The following is a 17,255-nucleotide window of genomic DNA, read 5'->3' as shown; positions in this document are numbered from 1 at the left end:
AGGATTTGATAATAGTTACTTTCTCCGTTCTTTTTTACTTGACCCGCTTTGACTTTTACACTATTCACTACTCCTCCTTTAACTGTCTTTTGTAAATAATATGTAAGAAAAACATATTCATGTAGGATAATTTTGAATTCGTTTCAATAAGTACTATCATAATATATAACTTTTAGAATTTTTACTTACGGAGAATTAATGATATTGATCATTAAATTTTACATTGGTAAACGTGATAAAATAAACAGATCAAGTAAAAAAGAACAGAGGAAGTATATAGCCAAAAGTTTAGGAGACCAAGGTTGACCTACCCATTTTTGTTAAAATATAACATTACTTGACCACCATGCCTTAAATTTCCATATGTATTCATAAGTTATAACCAATAAGCCAGAAAAGGCTAAAGTAAACTTATCTTGTTTGAACTTGTTACCAGTAATCTCTTTTCTGTACTTGCCTGTAGAATTAACTTCAATCGCTTCACAAGAATTATAAGAAAAAAAAAAAAAAAAAAAATCTAATCTGCACACAGCACACTTGCTGAATATTTCACATATGCTGGTATGCACAATTCACTATTAAATCAAAATGATCACTTTTCATTTCATTTTACCGGTACATCAAAATCAGCAAAGACGCTATTATAAAATGGCTAGATGCAATTGACAGCCAACTAAGTGAAAAGCAACTATCAAAATTAACAATATACATATGGTTAATTAGTCTGATCTACATCTAAGGCGCAGTGTACAACAAAAAACTTCATTCTTATATGGATGCCCATTACATGAGATATTTTACCATATAAGGTCCCTCAAGTTCATAGCCTAACTTCCTATAGTAATGCCGGGTTCCAACACCAGAGATAACAGCTATCTTTGTTGACCTATGCTCCCTACGTGCAATATGCTCTGCCTCTTCCATTAGTAGCGTACCATAACCCTAAAGATTAAACAACTGATGAGCAATCTATAAAACAAAGAAATTAAAATACTGATGTTGAAATTGAAACTGAATAACCCCAGAGTCAAAGCTCTCAGGCTCAGCAGGAGTAACAGTGTACTTAGTTTGATTACCTGATGTTGTAGCTTGTCTGCTTCCCGTCCATGGACAGGAACTGCAGTTCCATAAACGTGAAGTTCACGAACAATTGAACACTTCCCCGTAAGTTCAGGACAAGTGACATTCCTACCACATCTTCTAAGTCGGAGGAGGCCTACAAGAATGTCCTGTAGAGGAAAATTTCAAATGATTACTAATCCAAAACAGAAACCATAATCAATAGATGTAAAGGAGTAAGACAATAGCAACTTAACAAGTACTTCATATAACTACAAAGCAACTCATATACTTCACATTGGCCAAACATATTTCCAGGGAGCCAATAATCAGTATAAGGAAATTCGGCAATAAAAATTGATTGAAAATGTCTTGATCAAAGCTATGAATATCAAGGACGAGATTCTTACAGTAATAAAATACATCAAAATATGTGTGATACATAATTAATCATTCTTCAAAAGAAAAGCAAATTCCAACCAACAGTATGATCAATAGCTATGCCTTGAATACATAAATTTAACATTCAATACCTGTCGTGTATCCTCATAAGAGAGGAAGGTTTCCCAGCCCTCGTTAGCTGTATAATCACGGCGAACGAGCACCACTTCTTCTGGTCTTATCTTGTGGTGAATGTCCTGAACATACCACCCAAAAAAAAACATAATTACTTTAACATCTAATCTGAATATCTGATTCGATATGGTAGTACTGCCAGCCAACATACCTGAATTCCTGCTTCTCGTGTTCGCACATCACGGCATTTCAGTCCTAGATCATCCATTCGAGCTAAAGCCAATTCACGAAGATTGCCTTTCTCAACACCAGAAGTAACCAAAGGCATAGGTATATCACGCTGAACTCGATAAACACGAGTCCAAGGAGGCACCATAGATAAAATCCTAGCTATAATATCCACAAGTTGCTCAGGTGGGTAATTTCTATACCTGCATACATATATAAGAAAATTAATGATCTGTTCAGGAAAAAAAATTAGTATCAGATATAGTGGAGGAAAGGAGTGGATTTTAACCCATTCCATTCCTTCATGAAAGTTATTGGTTCATTTTTTAAAAAACTTGATTCCCCTCTCTCCAAACAATCACCACTTGCCTTCATCTCTCCCTCCTCACAACTCAAAAGCCACACTTCCTGCATTTTTCCTCTCCTTGATGCCCTCCTGCAAGCTCCTCTACTGCCGAAGCCACCTTTGTTGCCACAAGAGTTGACAGTCACTCATTCCATCTCCTCTCATATCATAATTGATGTGGTTTTAACCATATACGCATCAAATTCAGCATCACCCACACAAATTTGGCAACGAAAATATACTAATACAGAATTGATTATTTAGCCAACTACTGTGGATGTAGGTCATGCATGATTGCTGTTTATCATGAGTATTCAATTTTTTTACTTATTCATGTCATTTCCGTCCCCTGCTCAGGTTTCCTCATTTGATTCTCTAATTCAAGTTCTCTTGTCTGTTTTATAAAGCTATTAATTGAGGAATGGTCCAGAGGAGAGAGAAGATAGATATCAGATCATAAGTGGTGGTAGTTCTGTGATGACAGCCACAGATGGTTGTTCTGTTGGTGATGTGGTAGCATTAGCAACAGTATGGAAGTTAAAATAACTGCATAGGTTTGCATTATACCCTTGAATGTTGGAAGTTGAAATTTTAGGAATTAATCAGGCATCAAAAAAAGAATTTAATTTATAAAAATATATAGGACATATTGGTTAGGGAGTCTATCATTCCATTCTGTAACTACTCTTTAAAGAGTGAACCGAAAGCCTACTTGGTATCTCGATGGATGAAGTAACTTTGTGCAAACCTATTGCTATATCCTCAAGAACTAGAAATTTGTTTCATGAACCTCAATAATCTAATTCAGATTCATAAGCAGAATCCTCTGGGATAAGGGGATGATAAACACAGACTAAAGGAATTAGGGAATATCCCTTCTTGATGCCTGATAGATTAAAAAACTCCAAAACTACCTATTACCTACAGAGTTGCAGTACATTATTAACAAACTTAAGAACAACCTTTCTACCCCAAATCAAATGCTCTGGCGGATAATATAATAAATCTATGGCTTTCTTTTTTACCATCATATGCCTGCTTGTATACAATATCTTTATGATCCAGTTGGAACACTAAAAAAAGAGGCATATTGGAGGAAATACCTGCCAGTTTTCCAGAGCTCATAGAGCCCAGTTCCACGAATAACAAGAGTAGGATATATTTTAAGTCCATCAGCTCTGAAGGCAGGACTCTCAAAAAATTCTTTGAAGCTTTCCATATCCCTCTCAACCCCCACATTTGGAAGATCTGGCATCATATGAGCAACAATCTGACAAAAAGTACGTAAATAAGCTGAGCAACCAACACATTGTGAAGAACTTTAGAAACCTCATGCCGGTTATAATTATTAACATACAAATTCCAACATAGATAAATCATCTTGGAACAGAACCAATTCTCGATGTCACAAGTCACAACTACGAATGCATAAGTTCTACAACTCACAATGGAAGCAAAATCAACACAGTATATTTCTGGTGTATAACATCTATGAGATTTGATTCTCTGATATCAATAGGAAATTAAAAAAAAAAAAAAAAACATTCAAAATATTCTTATTAGTAACAATTGAGTATACAGTACTAAATTTACCTTGAAACCAGCATCCTTTGCCAAACAAAAGCAATCAGCTACGGCAGCTACAGTATGACCTCTATTCGAGTCCCGTGCAACATCCTCGTATGTGCTTTGAACTCCAATCTCCAATCGTGTGCAACCATACGATAGCATCTGTCGCAAATGAGGGCCAAGGCAATAATCTGGTCTCCTGAAGTTTGATTAAGGCATATACACATCATGATGTTGCAAATAAGGATCAAGGTAAAACATAAAGTGTCCTTAAGAACTAGTCAAAATACTCAAAAAAATGAGTTCAGCCCATGACAAAATTAGAGGAAAGCAGAACAATGGAGCAGACAGAAAGAAAGAAACACCAAATCACCAGCTAAAAAAGGATCATATCCCATCAGCTTAGAAAACAGAACACAAATTCTGACAAGTATATAGAAATGATTGCTTACGTCTCAATAGTCATTCCAATACATTTTACTGCACTGTGTTCAGAGTAGGCAACAGCTTCTTCGACATTTGCAGATGTATGCCCAGATAAGGCATCATGCAGGTTCCTTGTGAAATAATCACGATAGTCTGCTGGCAGTGACATAAAAGTACCACCCATCAAGATGAACTCAACTTTATCAACACTGTGACCCAATCGCTTGAGCTGATCAATCCTGCTTCTGGCCTGGACATAAGGGTTGTATCTGGAACCACATAGATAAAATTGATGAAATACCTCTCAGTAAAACAATATTGAAGTACTGTACACTGCATAAATAGCATCAGTTTGCGAAAAATAAGTACTTATACATTAATCAACAGTAAACTGAAATCTTCAGATACTATCAGCACAGTGACAATTGACATGCTAGAGCCAGACAATCAACACCCTGATCTCAACAATAAAAAAATTCATCTCATAAATTACTTCAACTCCCTTAATCAGTAATCACACTAGTGAAAACTTATAAGACGATTCCAATTATGTCCAATATGTAAGCATGTCCAGTGAACTTGATAGCCAGTATGCTCCCATAACTTTACACCACAAAATAAAAAATAAAAAATAAAATCAAAATTTGATCAGCAAAGAAGCATCATTGCTAGGACTTATGCAAGTTTAACCAAAAGAGATAGATTAAAGCTCTAGAAATTGTATCGATGAGGTGCTACTCTTTTCTTAGGTCTAGCAATATCATCCAATCAAATCATTTCTTATTGCCTCTTGACTCACAGTCAGGGAATCATATATCGGATATCGTTGCAATCATGATAACAGCAGCAGGCAAGCTTAAGTTCTATGGCTGCAACAGCTTAATACCAAAATCATATAAGCTCAACAAACTTTCCATTGCGCTCTGGAAATGCTGCCGATATTTGAATAATTTGATATCATGCACCTGACAGAGTTCTAAATTGGAAGACAGACATTCAGAGCTTAGTGACATTAACACCCATAATTCATACCTCAACCCTCATTCCTAGTAACAGCAAATAGGGACAATGCAAGCTTATCATACATACCATATGTGCAATCTAATTTCAAAACACATCAAATGCCAATATATTCACATCATTCAATCAATCAAAAAAATCATCTCCACATTAAAACAACTAAAACCCCAGAAATCCCCAAAAAACAAGAAACTACCCACTTCCTCAAACAACCCAAAAAACCAAATTCAACAACAAAAAACCAAATTTAATCTTAAAATTAATAAAACAATTCATACCTCGCTCGAATAGCTCGCATACTGGTGGGTTCATACCCAGTATAACTCTGAGTACTATACTCAAAATCAGAATCAGGCCCACCAGGGCAATACACACAAATATTCCCAGTAGTAGCAATATGCGGACACCTATGAGGCTTCGACATCACCGCAACAACCGCAATACCCGAGGCGGTGCGCACGGGCTTAGCCCGAAGCTTCGGAAGGAGAGCCTCACGGTCCGAATCCGGCAAAGCCGCAATCATTTCCACCAGTTTAGGTGCACGGGCTAGGCCGTATTTACGACACGCAGCGGATTTGATGAAGTTGAGGTCTACGGTTTCGCCTTTTCTTGAAAGGTCTACCATTTGAGAGACGATTTCAGCGATTGCTTTGACACGGGCTTCTTCTTCGGTTAGGCCGTGTGAGACTACGCCGCCACGGCCTGGGCGTGGGAGTTTGCGGGATTGAGAGGGTGCTACTGTAGCTGCCGCCATTGGAGAGAGAATGAGAGAATTTGGAGTTGAGTTCAGAGTGAAGAGGGGTTTTGTGTTTCCGGAAATTTGTTTTATTTGGTGTTTACGAGTGATGGACGGGTGATGAGAAGCAATCTACTCTCAGAAGAATAGAGTTTTAACCATTTGAGTTATATCTTAGGACTCCTAGATATATGAGAACACTTGAGAAGGGACAATTAGACAAATGTGGGTCGATATCCAAGAGCAACATATGATATGATAATTGTATTATGTAATACTCTACATAATAAAAGCCTAAAAGGATAAATTGGTTTTGTTTTTTTTGAAAAAAAAAAAAAATTGAAGGATCAAAGATAGATGAATTGACTGAACTTGACACATAAATTGAAAATAATGGGTTTGGTCTTTGAGAGCTAAGTGGTATTAGTAGTAATTTCACGGACTAGAGATGGGTCAATTTTATAGATGATGGAGTATAGATGACTCAAATTAAAGAATGGTTCTACACAATGTTGTGTTGATTTGATGGTTTGATAATCTAATATATTCCCTATCCATTCTACATCACAACTTCTACTCGGCTTTAGGTTGATGGAGATGGAGATGGGGTGATGAAGTTTTGGACTTTCACAACATTTGATGGTTTATGCTACTAGATGTGCTTTTTATTGGCTTGTTAAGTGTGTTTGCAAATGCGAATTGGTTTAGGGAGGTTTATGGAGTCAACGAGTCATAAACAACAATTGAAGAATAACTCCATTACATACATATTTTAAAGTGGATGAAAACCTCTAAAAGTTGATTTCATGTTTATAACCTTTGTTATTGTGTTTTGAGATTTGATGCATAGTATGAGAGTCACATGATACCAAATGTATGTTTTCATTTTTTCACAACATTTGCACAAATTATCGAGAGTAATTATGATATTGTTGTAGTACCATGTAAAGTTTGGTAAAGTCGGTGGGGAACTCACCTTATAACTTTTAAGTTCATAAGTTCAAGCCCCACAAACTACAAAATGGCTCGAAGTTGGCCTACTAAATGTAGGTAATAGAGTTGTCTAGAAGTTTTACTTAACTACGAAAGTATATAATCAAAGAATTTGTGCTCTTGCTTCTCCTGCTACACCAAGCATAACAGCAAGCAAACGACTAAAATGGCGACGGAGGAGAAGTCAAAGAGCAGTGTACCGGAAGCCCAACTCCTACAAAAGATCTCCGACGCTATCTCCGCCATTACCACCGCCAAATACGTCGACGACGTCATTTTAGCTCTTCATTCCGTCGCAATCCTCATTTTTCCCGTCGATACTTCCTCTCTTTCAGGTGGGGTGCAAAACAACTCCAATTTTGCTGTTAATTTCTTCAATTATTTTGCATTTTCTTTCTGATTTCAATATTTTTAAAAACACCCATTATTCATAAATGTTACAAGAATAGTAATTTGAATGATATGAACCTGGGAAACTCGAGAATTTAGCTGTTTGTTGTGTTTATACAATACTATATCTTAATTTTGTAAGGTGTATATTATAAATTGGAAATTGATTTAGGCATTGATTGAAAGGGCAAAACATGGGGTTTGCTAACAATTTTGTATTTGTGTGCTCATTGAATTGGCAGGAGTAATTTCAGAGAGATACAGGGATCAGGTATCTTCTATCATTATTATCCGACTTCTTAATAAGTACTCTACTCGTTTCGCCGCAAAAACCCTTATTCCAACTTATTAGCCCTTGTTAGAACTTATTGTACTGAAATTTTATATTAAAGGTGAAGAGAAAAAAGCTGATATCTTTGTTCATGCATACATGAAAACAATACTTTAATGTTTAAGGCTTGCTAGATGATCATGGGTAAATGAAATTTAATGTTGCTAGGTTGTGAATCTTGCACAAATGGATGCCTTTTTTTTTTTTTTTTTGCTACATCTTGAGTTTCGACAATGCAACCCACCCTTACCTTATTCTAACTCATAGTGCTTGGGGCCGCGGGGGGGTGGTGGGGAGGGGGAGGTGGGTGGCAGGGAGGTTATTGTCTTTATGGGATTACAGTTGTAGAATCTTAGGTATTGTTGATTTTTGGTGTGGGTCGTTGATGTATGATGATGCTCTTGACATTGATATTCCAGCTCAATCAAGTAGAAGTACCCTATACAAGTGAGGGGAGGAACCAAGTGTGGGAAGTCTTCTATAAAGGAGTTTCATTTCCTACATTAGCTCGATTTTTGATTCATGGTATGTTTTCTGTTTCTCGTGTTTAAATGCTATTGAATGACATGACATGTTAGATACATTGATGTTACATCAGTATGATGAAAAGAAGTTCAGTAGCTAGAAGTACAAATTAATATCATGACAACCTGGGTCATTTTGTTTAGTAAATAGATGCAAGAGGAGAAGTCTTTCAATGAGGAAAATGATACTTATGAATCTTGTCACTATGTAGTAGTTTCTTGCTTACCTACATCCACTATTCCATGCTAATTAAGATGCTTAACATTTTCTTTTTAACATTTATAACCATTGTAATTTACTAAACCTCTCAATCTATACCTTAGACGGCCAGAAGAGGAGGAAAATGGTTTAAACATGAGTTCTACAGTTGTTGATTGGCGGTTCTGAAGGGTGAAGCTTAGTATACCAGTGAGAGAAAAGTTTCCGTGGAAGCTAGTGGTCATGATGGCCAAAGAAAGAATATGTCATATGAATTTGTCAGAGGCTTTGCTCAAACTAGAGTTAGTTTGTAGTCTCTTTGGGGTGGCTTTTCAATTCTGTGAATTAAGGCCTAGACACTTTGTAGTTGTATGTTTTTTTTTTTCTTCTCAAATTTAAGCGACTTGAGTGACTTGGAGAAGCTTGACTTGGTTGAGGTTATTATCTGCTAGCTCAATATATTCACTTCATGAGTACAATTCTTTCTTCTTTTGATGATTTTGCAGATGTTGCTTCCAATTGGTTATCTTGCTTCCCTTTGACTGCAAGGAAGCTGGTTTATGATGTATTTTTCGTAAAAGGTCTCATTTTTGAGGTTGTTCAAGCATTGATTCCTTCTCTAAATCATAGTGCCAATGTTGTAAGATCAAATACTGAAAGGTGATTATGATGCCAATAATGCACTTGTTGAGTTTCAGATTTGTTCTTGCTAGACACAATTTCATGTCAAATTTTGTCATGTTCTTACTGGATATTTGGTTTCAATTTGTCTACCATAGGCAATTGTAAATTTATATAATGTTGCTCATAATCTCTCTCTCCAAATATTCACAGATTAGTTGAACTCTGCTTGTTAGAAAATGAAGGAGTTCTTCAATTGGCTAAGGAACTTGATTTTTACCATGAATCTAATTATAACTCTGATTCTTTAGTCAAGCTGACAGTGTCTAGAGTGGCACAGCTTGTTGCATCTGTCCCAGACAAAACACGGCCTGGAGCTCTTAAATCTCTTTCACCTCAGTATCCTTTCATATTCTACTAAATATGCATGCTTAATTCAGCTTTTTGAAAGTGAACTCCCAAATGGACATTTTGCACATTTGATTGTTGAGTCTTTGTGTTACTGAAAAGATATCTACTGAGTATGTGTATTAAGCTGGACAGCTCTGGTTGTTTATTCTTGACAAAGTCTCTTAGTTTATTTTTTAAGAGCATTACTATCCAGCTTCTGGATGGAGCAGAAGAAAAAAGCAGGAAGTTATATGGCAAAGAAGTTCACACTGATGTGGATGGTTCCTTCCAATTTGTTGCAGAAATGTTTGCTCGCATTTGTCGACGTGGATCAGCTGGTAAAACATTAATGCTGCAATTTCATTGGCTACTGTTGAGCTTGCAATTTTTGGCTTTTAGCACTGAATTTTCCTGGTTAATTGTGGTAACAATTACTGAAATTTCTGAGCATATAAGTAGGATTAATAGATTTCTACTATTTGCTCCATTGTCATTATCAAATGTTGGGTATATATTATAAACTTGTATACATTTAGCAATCTAACTTTCTTAGAGTAAAATTTTTGGCCCATATAATATTTTAACTTGCTACATGTCTCAAAAAATGGTAAAAGATACTGAAACAAGATTATTGATTTTTTTGGGCAATGTCAATGAAACAAAGAGTATATCTGTTGGGGTCTAATATTATGACTGTAGCTTCTACTTTATGCACTGTTTGCTTTCAACTTTTATATGTTTGAAACTTATCAAGTTATCTCGGTCCATTTATGACTGTCCAGACATGATAAGACCAACTCATTTCCTGTAGGTGCGGGGCAGGCTGTTGGGGGCTCAGATGCTTCATGTGGGGTTTGAACTATCCAACTGTCTGGGGCGCTAGGGTGGGTGGGGTGCATTGTAAGAGCTTTCGGACACATAATCCCTGGCAGGGAATGCCTTATACATTAATACGTTTCCAATCAAGGATTTAATTTGGAAAGAGTTAAATTTTGTGAGGAGTAGACTATTTAGTTGAAACCAGCTTGGCCAGTGCTTCAAAAGTACACAGTGAGTGCTACCTATGAATTGAGTGATACATCTGTTTGTCATATTCAGTATGTTAATATATACGAATCATAAGTTTGGTAATTATGTGCTGTAAATTTTATGGAATGCTTATGATTCCACCAGCCGTAGTGAATCATGAAGTATCTTTTGCATGTATCATAATAACGCTGTGGTCTTTGAGAGGATGTTAGTTGAATGGTAAATTTGGGGATACATGAGATCTGTTCCATAGTAGGGAATAGAAAATTTTTGTTTGAGGAATATTAAGGAGGTTTTCCATGCTTTTGTTTGCTATGAGGGGGAGGATGGTTGGGTAAGTAGAACTTCTTTAGCCATATCACTGGTGGTGCTGATGGTATTTCCATCTAAGCCTCTTTTTCCACTGTAAAAACATCTGGAACTTTTCTAATCTAGTGCTTTCCTCTATGATAACACAACAACAACAAAGCCTTAGTCCCAAAATGATTTGGGGTTCCTCTATGATGATAAATTACATATTATCCCCGTTCCATTTTGTTTTCTACACTTTCTTCATATTTTTTCCTTTTCGTTCTTACACTTCTACTTTATTCCATTTTTGGAAATGTGTGTGTGTGTGTGTGTTTTTTTTTTTTTTGCACACTTTTATACCTTCACTCCACACAGAAGGGCATACTTTTCCCCACATGATTGATTTTGCCAGTTTAATCCCACCTTTTCAATCTCTTTATTCTTTTTTTAAAATCTTATGCAAATAGTAAGCATCAAGAACATTAAGGAGCAAAGGTAGTACATCTGATGAGAACTAAAAACAGAAAATAATTGCACACAGCTTTCTTTGTCACTCCTTCACTTGAGGCGCTCTATCCTCCCTAAATTAGATTTGACTCTTATCATAACACATAGTTTTAGGTGATAAGTTGTTTGCTAGTTTTAGTAGTTATTTTTATTGAAATGTTATATGTAATTTAATACAGTGTGTGAAACGAGGTATTGTTTTATTTAGTGCAACAGAGCGTGGGACACTATCTTTTTAGTAGTAGAGATGAGATTCTGAAAGATAGAACGTAAAGTTTTATGTGAGAAAGTGAGACAGATAAAATAGGAATGTGTAAAAACGAATCTGCTACAAAGTGAATAATGTATTAAACTTTTTAGATGTCGTTGACCATTTGGTTGGATCTAGAAAATTTCAAACTTACATTAGTGACCATGTGGAAATTGTCCCCCCTCCCCCTCCCCCCCAGTAGTTATATACTTGTATATTTGAAGCAACATAGACAATTAGATAATTGCCTATTAAGGGGAGCAGTCTTTAATGCCGACTTGAAATGCTGATTGCAGATTTACTAGTCAGTGAGGTGATTCCCCGAATTCATAAACGTGTACAAAACCTTTTATCGTCCCATGACAAGGATATAATCACTGAGAAAAGTTTTAGATCAGACCCCAGTTTCCAGTTTTGGTTATTGATGATAGGAACCATTAAAGATGCATATGTTTTGGAAAAATTGACTGAGCAAATCTTGCATCAGCTGGTATATGAATGTGCAAATGACACCGAAGCATATTGGATACTATGGATATTATTTCATCAGTCATTCCAACATCAGACAACAGTCAGGTGAGAGCAATTTTTTTACAGGGTATATCAAGTATAGGTTTAGTTTGATGATGTAAAAGTTGGTAAATTTATTGCCTTTTTTTTCTTCTTATTTCTTTATTTTATTTGTTCTTTGGTTGGACAATGATAGATACTTTTCTTGGTAGTAATTTGCACTGCACTAAATAACTATGCAAACATAGAACTTGGACTTACTTAATGCAGATTTTATGTTTCTAGGACTCTACATTTCACTTGAAGAACACATGCTACTACTCAATAGTCCTACACAAGTATGGGCAGTTGATACATCATTTTGAACCAAAAATATTACTAACCATAAAATTTCCAGCGACTCTCTAACACATACCTGTGTCTATACCTCGCTTTGATTAACATTGGTCAAATATGGAAGTTTGGAAACGTCCATGTCCAAAAATGGATTGTAATAAAATTATGTATTCTGTTCTGAATAGGAGTTTTTATTTTATATTTATGAATGAAAAACGCATAAGCAGACTTACATTGTTATCTACTTTCTACCAGGGTCATATTTGTTGATAAATTTCTCCTTTTGAAAGTACTTCCATTCTGCTGCTTGAGATGGATACTCCAGTTTGCTGTTTTCGGTTGCCCTTTTGATGATGGCAAGTTGAAGAAAAGTGAAAACAATCATGTTCTGTTGGAAGCTGTCAACTGTGTTGTACAAGTATGGTCTACACGGGAATTTGTACAATCGGCTCCTTTAGAGCAGCAATTCTGTATCCTTTTCAGAAAATATATCTATGTAATTATTTGCTGTTTCTTCATATATCTCCATGTAATATTTTCTTGTTTCTTCTTATCCTTTGTACCTGATTTCACTATATATTTGGTAATATCTATACACTAAATGCCACTATTATTTATAATTACTTGTGTTTGGAATGCTATTCACCTTAACCTAAACTGCAGATGTAACAGCTGTGGCAGGTCTTTTGTTGGAGAATATGTCTAGGGAAGAGCTAGACTCGACCAAGGATGTTATGCGCTTAATTCTTGAAGGCGTTAGCTGTACAATCTTGAACCCTCTCAAATTTGTTTTTGTTTTATTTTGGCTAGTTATTTCAAAGCTTACCAGTGTGTTCTCTTTTCTTGATAGGTAGACTGGAGAACCCTGATGAATTAGTCAGAAAAATGGCTAGCAATGTGGCACTTGTATTTTCTAAGGTAGTTGATCCAAAAAATCCTCTTTACCTTGATGACAGCTGCAGAGAAGAAAATGTAGATTGGGAATTTGGGTTACCCTCCTCAAAGGGTGCTTTGTCTAGTAAAGATAGAACCTCCAACAACGTGGTGAATACAGAGTCAAATGATAAAGGTGTGCATATGGAAGACCAAAACCATGGAGATACCCATGAAAGAGAAAGCAAGTTGATACCTGACAAAAAGAAACCTTTTGGGCTTATGTTGGTTGATCCGGATGAGATTGTTGATCCAGCATCATTGAACGATGAGCTTCTCACTGGTGAAGAGGTGGATGATAACGCAAGTGAAGATTCTGAATCCTCGAGTGACTCGTCATTGCAGCCTTATGACTTGACAGATGATGACACTGATCTTAAGAAGAGGATCTCTCAGTTGGTGGATGTTGTTGGGGCCCTTCGAAAATCTGATGACCCTGAAGGAGTAAGTCTTGTTATTCAGCCTGATTTCTAGTTATATTTCTTGTCTTAACTGTTTGGGGATAAGGTACTGTGCGTCTAGATTGTAAATGGCAGGAGTTGAGCTATGGCTATAATATTGCAAAATACTGGTCTGAAATTGCACCGAGGGGGATATTGCAGGTTACTTGGGGTCTAGGAAACTAGGAAGATTTTACCACCCTGGACTTAGTACGACTGTCCTGGATACCCTAGTTTTTGAAACTAAGTGAGCAGCAAAGCAAGGATGCACACTTTTGCTGTGCTGGGGGATACGAATGGCTGTCAAATGTAGTTGTAGTGTTCAACTCAAACCTAAAGGTGCATATAGAAGACAAGGTGACCTATGGAAGTATGTTCCTCTTATGGTATTCAAGATGTTTTTGCACTTTCTGATTGTTCATCCCAACCCTGTCTTCGTTTCTCCCATTTTCGTGGTCAGGGGGAACCCTGACCTTTCTCTCATTAAGCTCAGAGTCTTAAATGATCTTAGCTCTACAAGAGCACATTTCTGCTTGTGCTGTAACCAAGCATCTTTTGACATAATTCTTGAAATGTCTGTCTTGTAGTAAATCTTGTTGTGAATGAAGGGATCATTATTCCCAAGATAAATAAGGGTGTGTTCTATTTACCTTTCACCTGATTATTATTTATTTGAACTTATAGACATTATCTTAGCTGAAATAAATGGAAACAAAATGAACACAACAGGGCCTAAGTCTTGTCATGTTGAGGGCCCCCCTCTATAAGACTATAACTCTATTGAGTTAGATAAGCTCTCAGCAAATAAGATTTTAAGGGGTTTGTTTTGTTTTGTTTCTTAACTTTTGCAGATGCATTTGGGGGGTGGGGGTGGGGGGAATCTTTGTGAAGTTACAATTCATCAAAAACATAACTGAATTTAATAAGCATGAATTTCAAATTAAATATGGAGTACTCTATAATAACATGAATTTCAAAATGTTGCCGCCTAATCTCCAACAACACTCTTAATTTAAAGAAAAGCCAGGGGGGGCTCTTTTTTTTCTTTTCTTTTCCTTTGTGTAAAATGTACCTGTAGTTCGATCATATAATTTCAGATATACTGCTCCTGTTTGTGGATCTATTTGCTTTGTGGGATTTCCATTTTTGCGTTCTAGTTTACATATTCATAATAGCGGAAAGGATGATGATTTGACACCATATAGAAATATCAAATATGATTAGATAATTATGCTCACTTTTTATGCAGGTTGAAAGAGCTCTTGACGTTGCAGAAAAGCTTGTGCGAGCATCACCTGATGAACTTCGGCATGTAGCCAGTGATCTAGTAAGAACCCTTGTACAAGCTCGTTGCACTGATTCAGTGTTAGAAGAAGAGGAAGATTCGGCTGAAGAAAAAAGACAGAAGGCACTGGTTGCATTGCTTGTGACGTGCCCCTTTGAATCTGTAAATGCTATAAATAAACTTTTATACTCTCCTCATTTGGATGTGAGCCAGCGCATCATGATACTTGATGTCATGACAGATGCTGCTGAGGAACTTGCTAATGCTAAAACCGTTGTTAGGAAAACCCAGCCAAAATCTCTGATATCATCCGCATCCGAACCTCAGCCGTGGTTCTTGCCTAGTAGCAAAGGGCCATCTGGAGCTGGATCCTGGAAAGAAATCCCAGATACACTTCCTTTCTCTTCATTGAATTTGACCAACCGGTTTGAGAGAGAACTTCCTTCAAAGTCTGTTGAAATCAAAGGAAAAACTCGCCGATGGGGTCGTAAACCAGCAAACTTGCAGGGTAGTGTGAATGACTGGTCTCAGAACAAGTTTCCTCTTTATGCGGCAGCATTTATGCTTCCTGCTATGCAAGGGTTTGATAAGAAAAGCCATGGAGTTGACTTGCTCGGAAGGGATTTCCTTGTTTTAGGGAAACTTATTTATATGCTTGGAGTTTGTATCAGATGCATATCTCTGCATCCAGAAGCATCTACTTTGGCTCCTGCTCTTCTGGACATGCTAAGGTCAAGGTATTGAATAGTGATTATTGAACAAATAGCAATAGCCTAATACTTTCCTCATCACATACATTTCTCCCCCTTTATCAATAATGCTTAATCTGAAGTGAACAAAGGGAAGATAACTCATCTAAGCACACTTCCAAGCGTAATGCAATATGGAAATTTATGTGGGATCTAGTAGGATTTGTTTTTATTTTGAAAGGAATTTCTGCCATTAATATAACCCATTGAATTAAAGGTCTTTCTGTATGCTTGATAATTTTTTCCTGTGTTTATTAATGCTGAACAAATGGATTTACTTGGATGCAGGGAGGTATGCCACCACAAAGAAGCATTTGTTCGGAGATCAGTCCTCTTTGCTATATCATGCTGTTTGACTGCACTTCACCCCTCTTTTATAGCATCTTCCTTAATGGAGGGGAATGAAGAAATTTCTAGAGGACTTGAGTGGATTCGGACATGGGCACTTCAGATAGCCGAATCAGACACTGATAGAGAATGTTGTACGGTGAGTTAGATTTGGTGAAACATAAGTTGCTTCTTCAGATTTTTATCAACATGGCCTAACGGTTTTAATGGTTGTTGGTGCATATAGATGGCCATGGCATGCCTTCAGCTTCATGCACAGATGTCTCTCCAAGCTTCCCGAGCTTTCAACTCTGCTGAAAGTAGTCTGCAAAAGAAAAGCATCGGGCTTCCGTCTAATCTATCAAAGGGGGTTATCAGAATTCCTGGATCCAACAGTTTTCTTGGCTAATTGGATTTTGATTTTAGTAGGCTGTATTGTACAGTTAGGCATTGTTGCAGTCCACTGTAAATATTACGAGTACTTGTATCTCATAAGTAGCTACTAAAGGTCTAAAGTGTTGTTGGAGTCTTGGGAGTATATTTTCTGTTATTTATTTATTTTTAATTTCTGTCATTCACACTGTATTGGGTTTTTTTAGTGTTTATAGCCTACTTTTATAAATCTTCTTAAATTTTGATGATACTAATAAGATAACAATAAGATGAAAATGGACCCAATACATCATCTTAGTGTTAGCATTTTTAATAATATGGTCACAAATTCTTCACTTTCAGTTTTCCTACCATAATTGTAACCATGAACTAAGCTTATTTATCCTTCACATCAAATGTCATCAATATGACTAGATCATCATTTGCCCTAATCGATATCAAATAAACATCCCCAACCTGCAAATTATTAAATTATCATACAACATTTATAATCTTCATTCCACAAAAATGATTGTTTTTTGTGGTTGATTACTCAACAATATCTGATGCACAACTTTAACCATTAATATCTTTAGTTACAAATCTATATGAATTTATTTTGTCATAAGTTAAAACAAAACGATTTTATTTTTCAGTGAAGATACCGGGAATACTCCTTAGTACGATTACGTTTTACAATTGTTTATTGACACTTCACCTTACAAATATACATCGTAAATAAAATAAAATAGAATCAGAACTAGAACTAGAAGTTCTTGGAACATTCTTGGTTCTTTTGTACCATTTGAAGTAGACCTCTCTAGTACCTTAAACCCCAGCAAAACCCCACAAAATCACAAAAAAAGTACCAACAAATA

At 36.3% G+C, this 17,255-nt stretch overlaps 2 protein-coding genes across 2 annotated transcripts; one reads left to right on the top strand and one right to left on the bottom strand.

Moving 5' to 3' along the window:
- Positions 1-539: 539 nt before the first annotated feature.
- On the bottom strand, positions 540-5,970 carry LOC145617494 (elongator complex protein 3). Its single transcript, XM_081672201.1, has 8 exons — positions 5,443-5,970; positions 4,171-4,413; positions 3,743-3,917; positions 3,253-3,419; positions 1,787-2,006; positions 1,593-1,697; positions 1,077-1,229; positions 540-942 (listed from the first exon to the last, which is right to left on the bottom strand). The coding sequence occupies exons 1-8, from the start codon at positions 5,916-5,918 to the stop codon at positions 784-786; spliced, it is 1,698 nt and encodes a 565-aa protein (XP_081528327.1). The 5' UTR covers positions 5,919-5,970; the 3' UTR covers positions 540-783.
- Positions 5,971-7,006: 1,036 nt separating this feature from the next.
- Positions 7,007-16,588, top strand: LOC145617884 (uncharacterized). Its single transcript, XM_081672643.1, has 13 exons — positions 7,007-7,228; positions 7,526-7,554; positions 8,034-8,139; positions 8,844-8,997; positions 9,172-9,357; positions 9,535-9,686; positions 11,722-12,001; positions 12,527-12,741; positions 12,935-13,033; positions 13,122-13,648; positions 14,894-15,666; positions 15,967-16,165; positions 16,253-16,588. The coding sequence occupies exons 1-13, from the start codon at positions 7,060-7,062 to the stop codon at positions 16,412-16,414; spliced, it is 3,051 nt and encodes a 1,016-aa protein (XP_081528769.1). The 5' UTR covers positions 7,007-7,059; the 3' UTR covers positions 16,415-16,588.
- The last annotated feature ends 667 nt before the right edge of the window (positions 16,589-17,255 follow it).

Source organism: Chenopodium album, chromosome 26, assembly GCF_948465745.1.
Source record: "Chenopodium album chromosome 26, dcCheAlbu1.1, whole genome shotgun sequence".
Lineage (NCBI taxonomy): Eukaryota > Viridiplantae > Streptophyta > Magnoliopsida > Caryophyllales > Amaranthaceae > Chenopodium > Chenopodium album.
The sequence above is the reverse complement of the archived record's forward strand: the minus strand, read 5'-3'. Positions and strand labels throughout refer to the sequence as shown.

Coding starts and splice junctions, on each gene's coding strand:
- LOC145617494 (XM_081672201.1), bottom strand. CDS start 5,918: ATGGCGGCAGCTACAGTAGCACCCTCTCAATCCCGCAAACTCCCACGC. Junction 2,007..3,252: donor GAGCTCTGGAAAACTGGCAG/GTATTTCCTCCA, acceptor ATATGTATGCAG/GTATAGAAATTACCCACCTG. Junction 943..1,076: donor CAGACAAGCTACAACATCAG/GTAATCAAACTA, acceptor TTTAATCTTTAG/GGTTATGGTACGCTACTAAT.
- LOC145617884 (XM_081672643.1), top strand. CDS start 7,060: ATGGCGACGGAGGAGAAGTCAAAGAGCAGTGTACCGGAAGCCCAACTC. Junction 7,555..8,033: donor CAGAGAGATACAGGGATCAG/GTATCTTCTATC, acceptor TTGATATTCCAG/CTCAATCAAGTAGAAGTACC. Junction 8,140..8,843: donor AGCTCGATTTTTGATTCATG/GTATGTTTTCTG, acceptor ATGATTTTGCAG/ATGTTGCTTCCAATTGGTTA.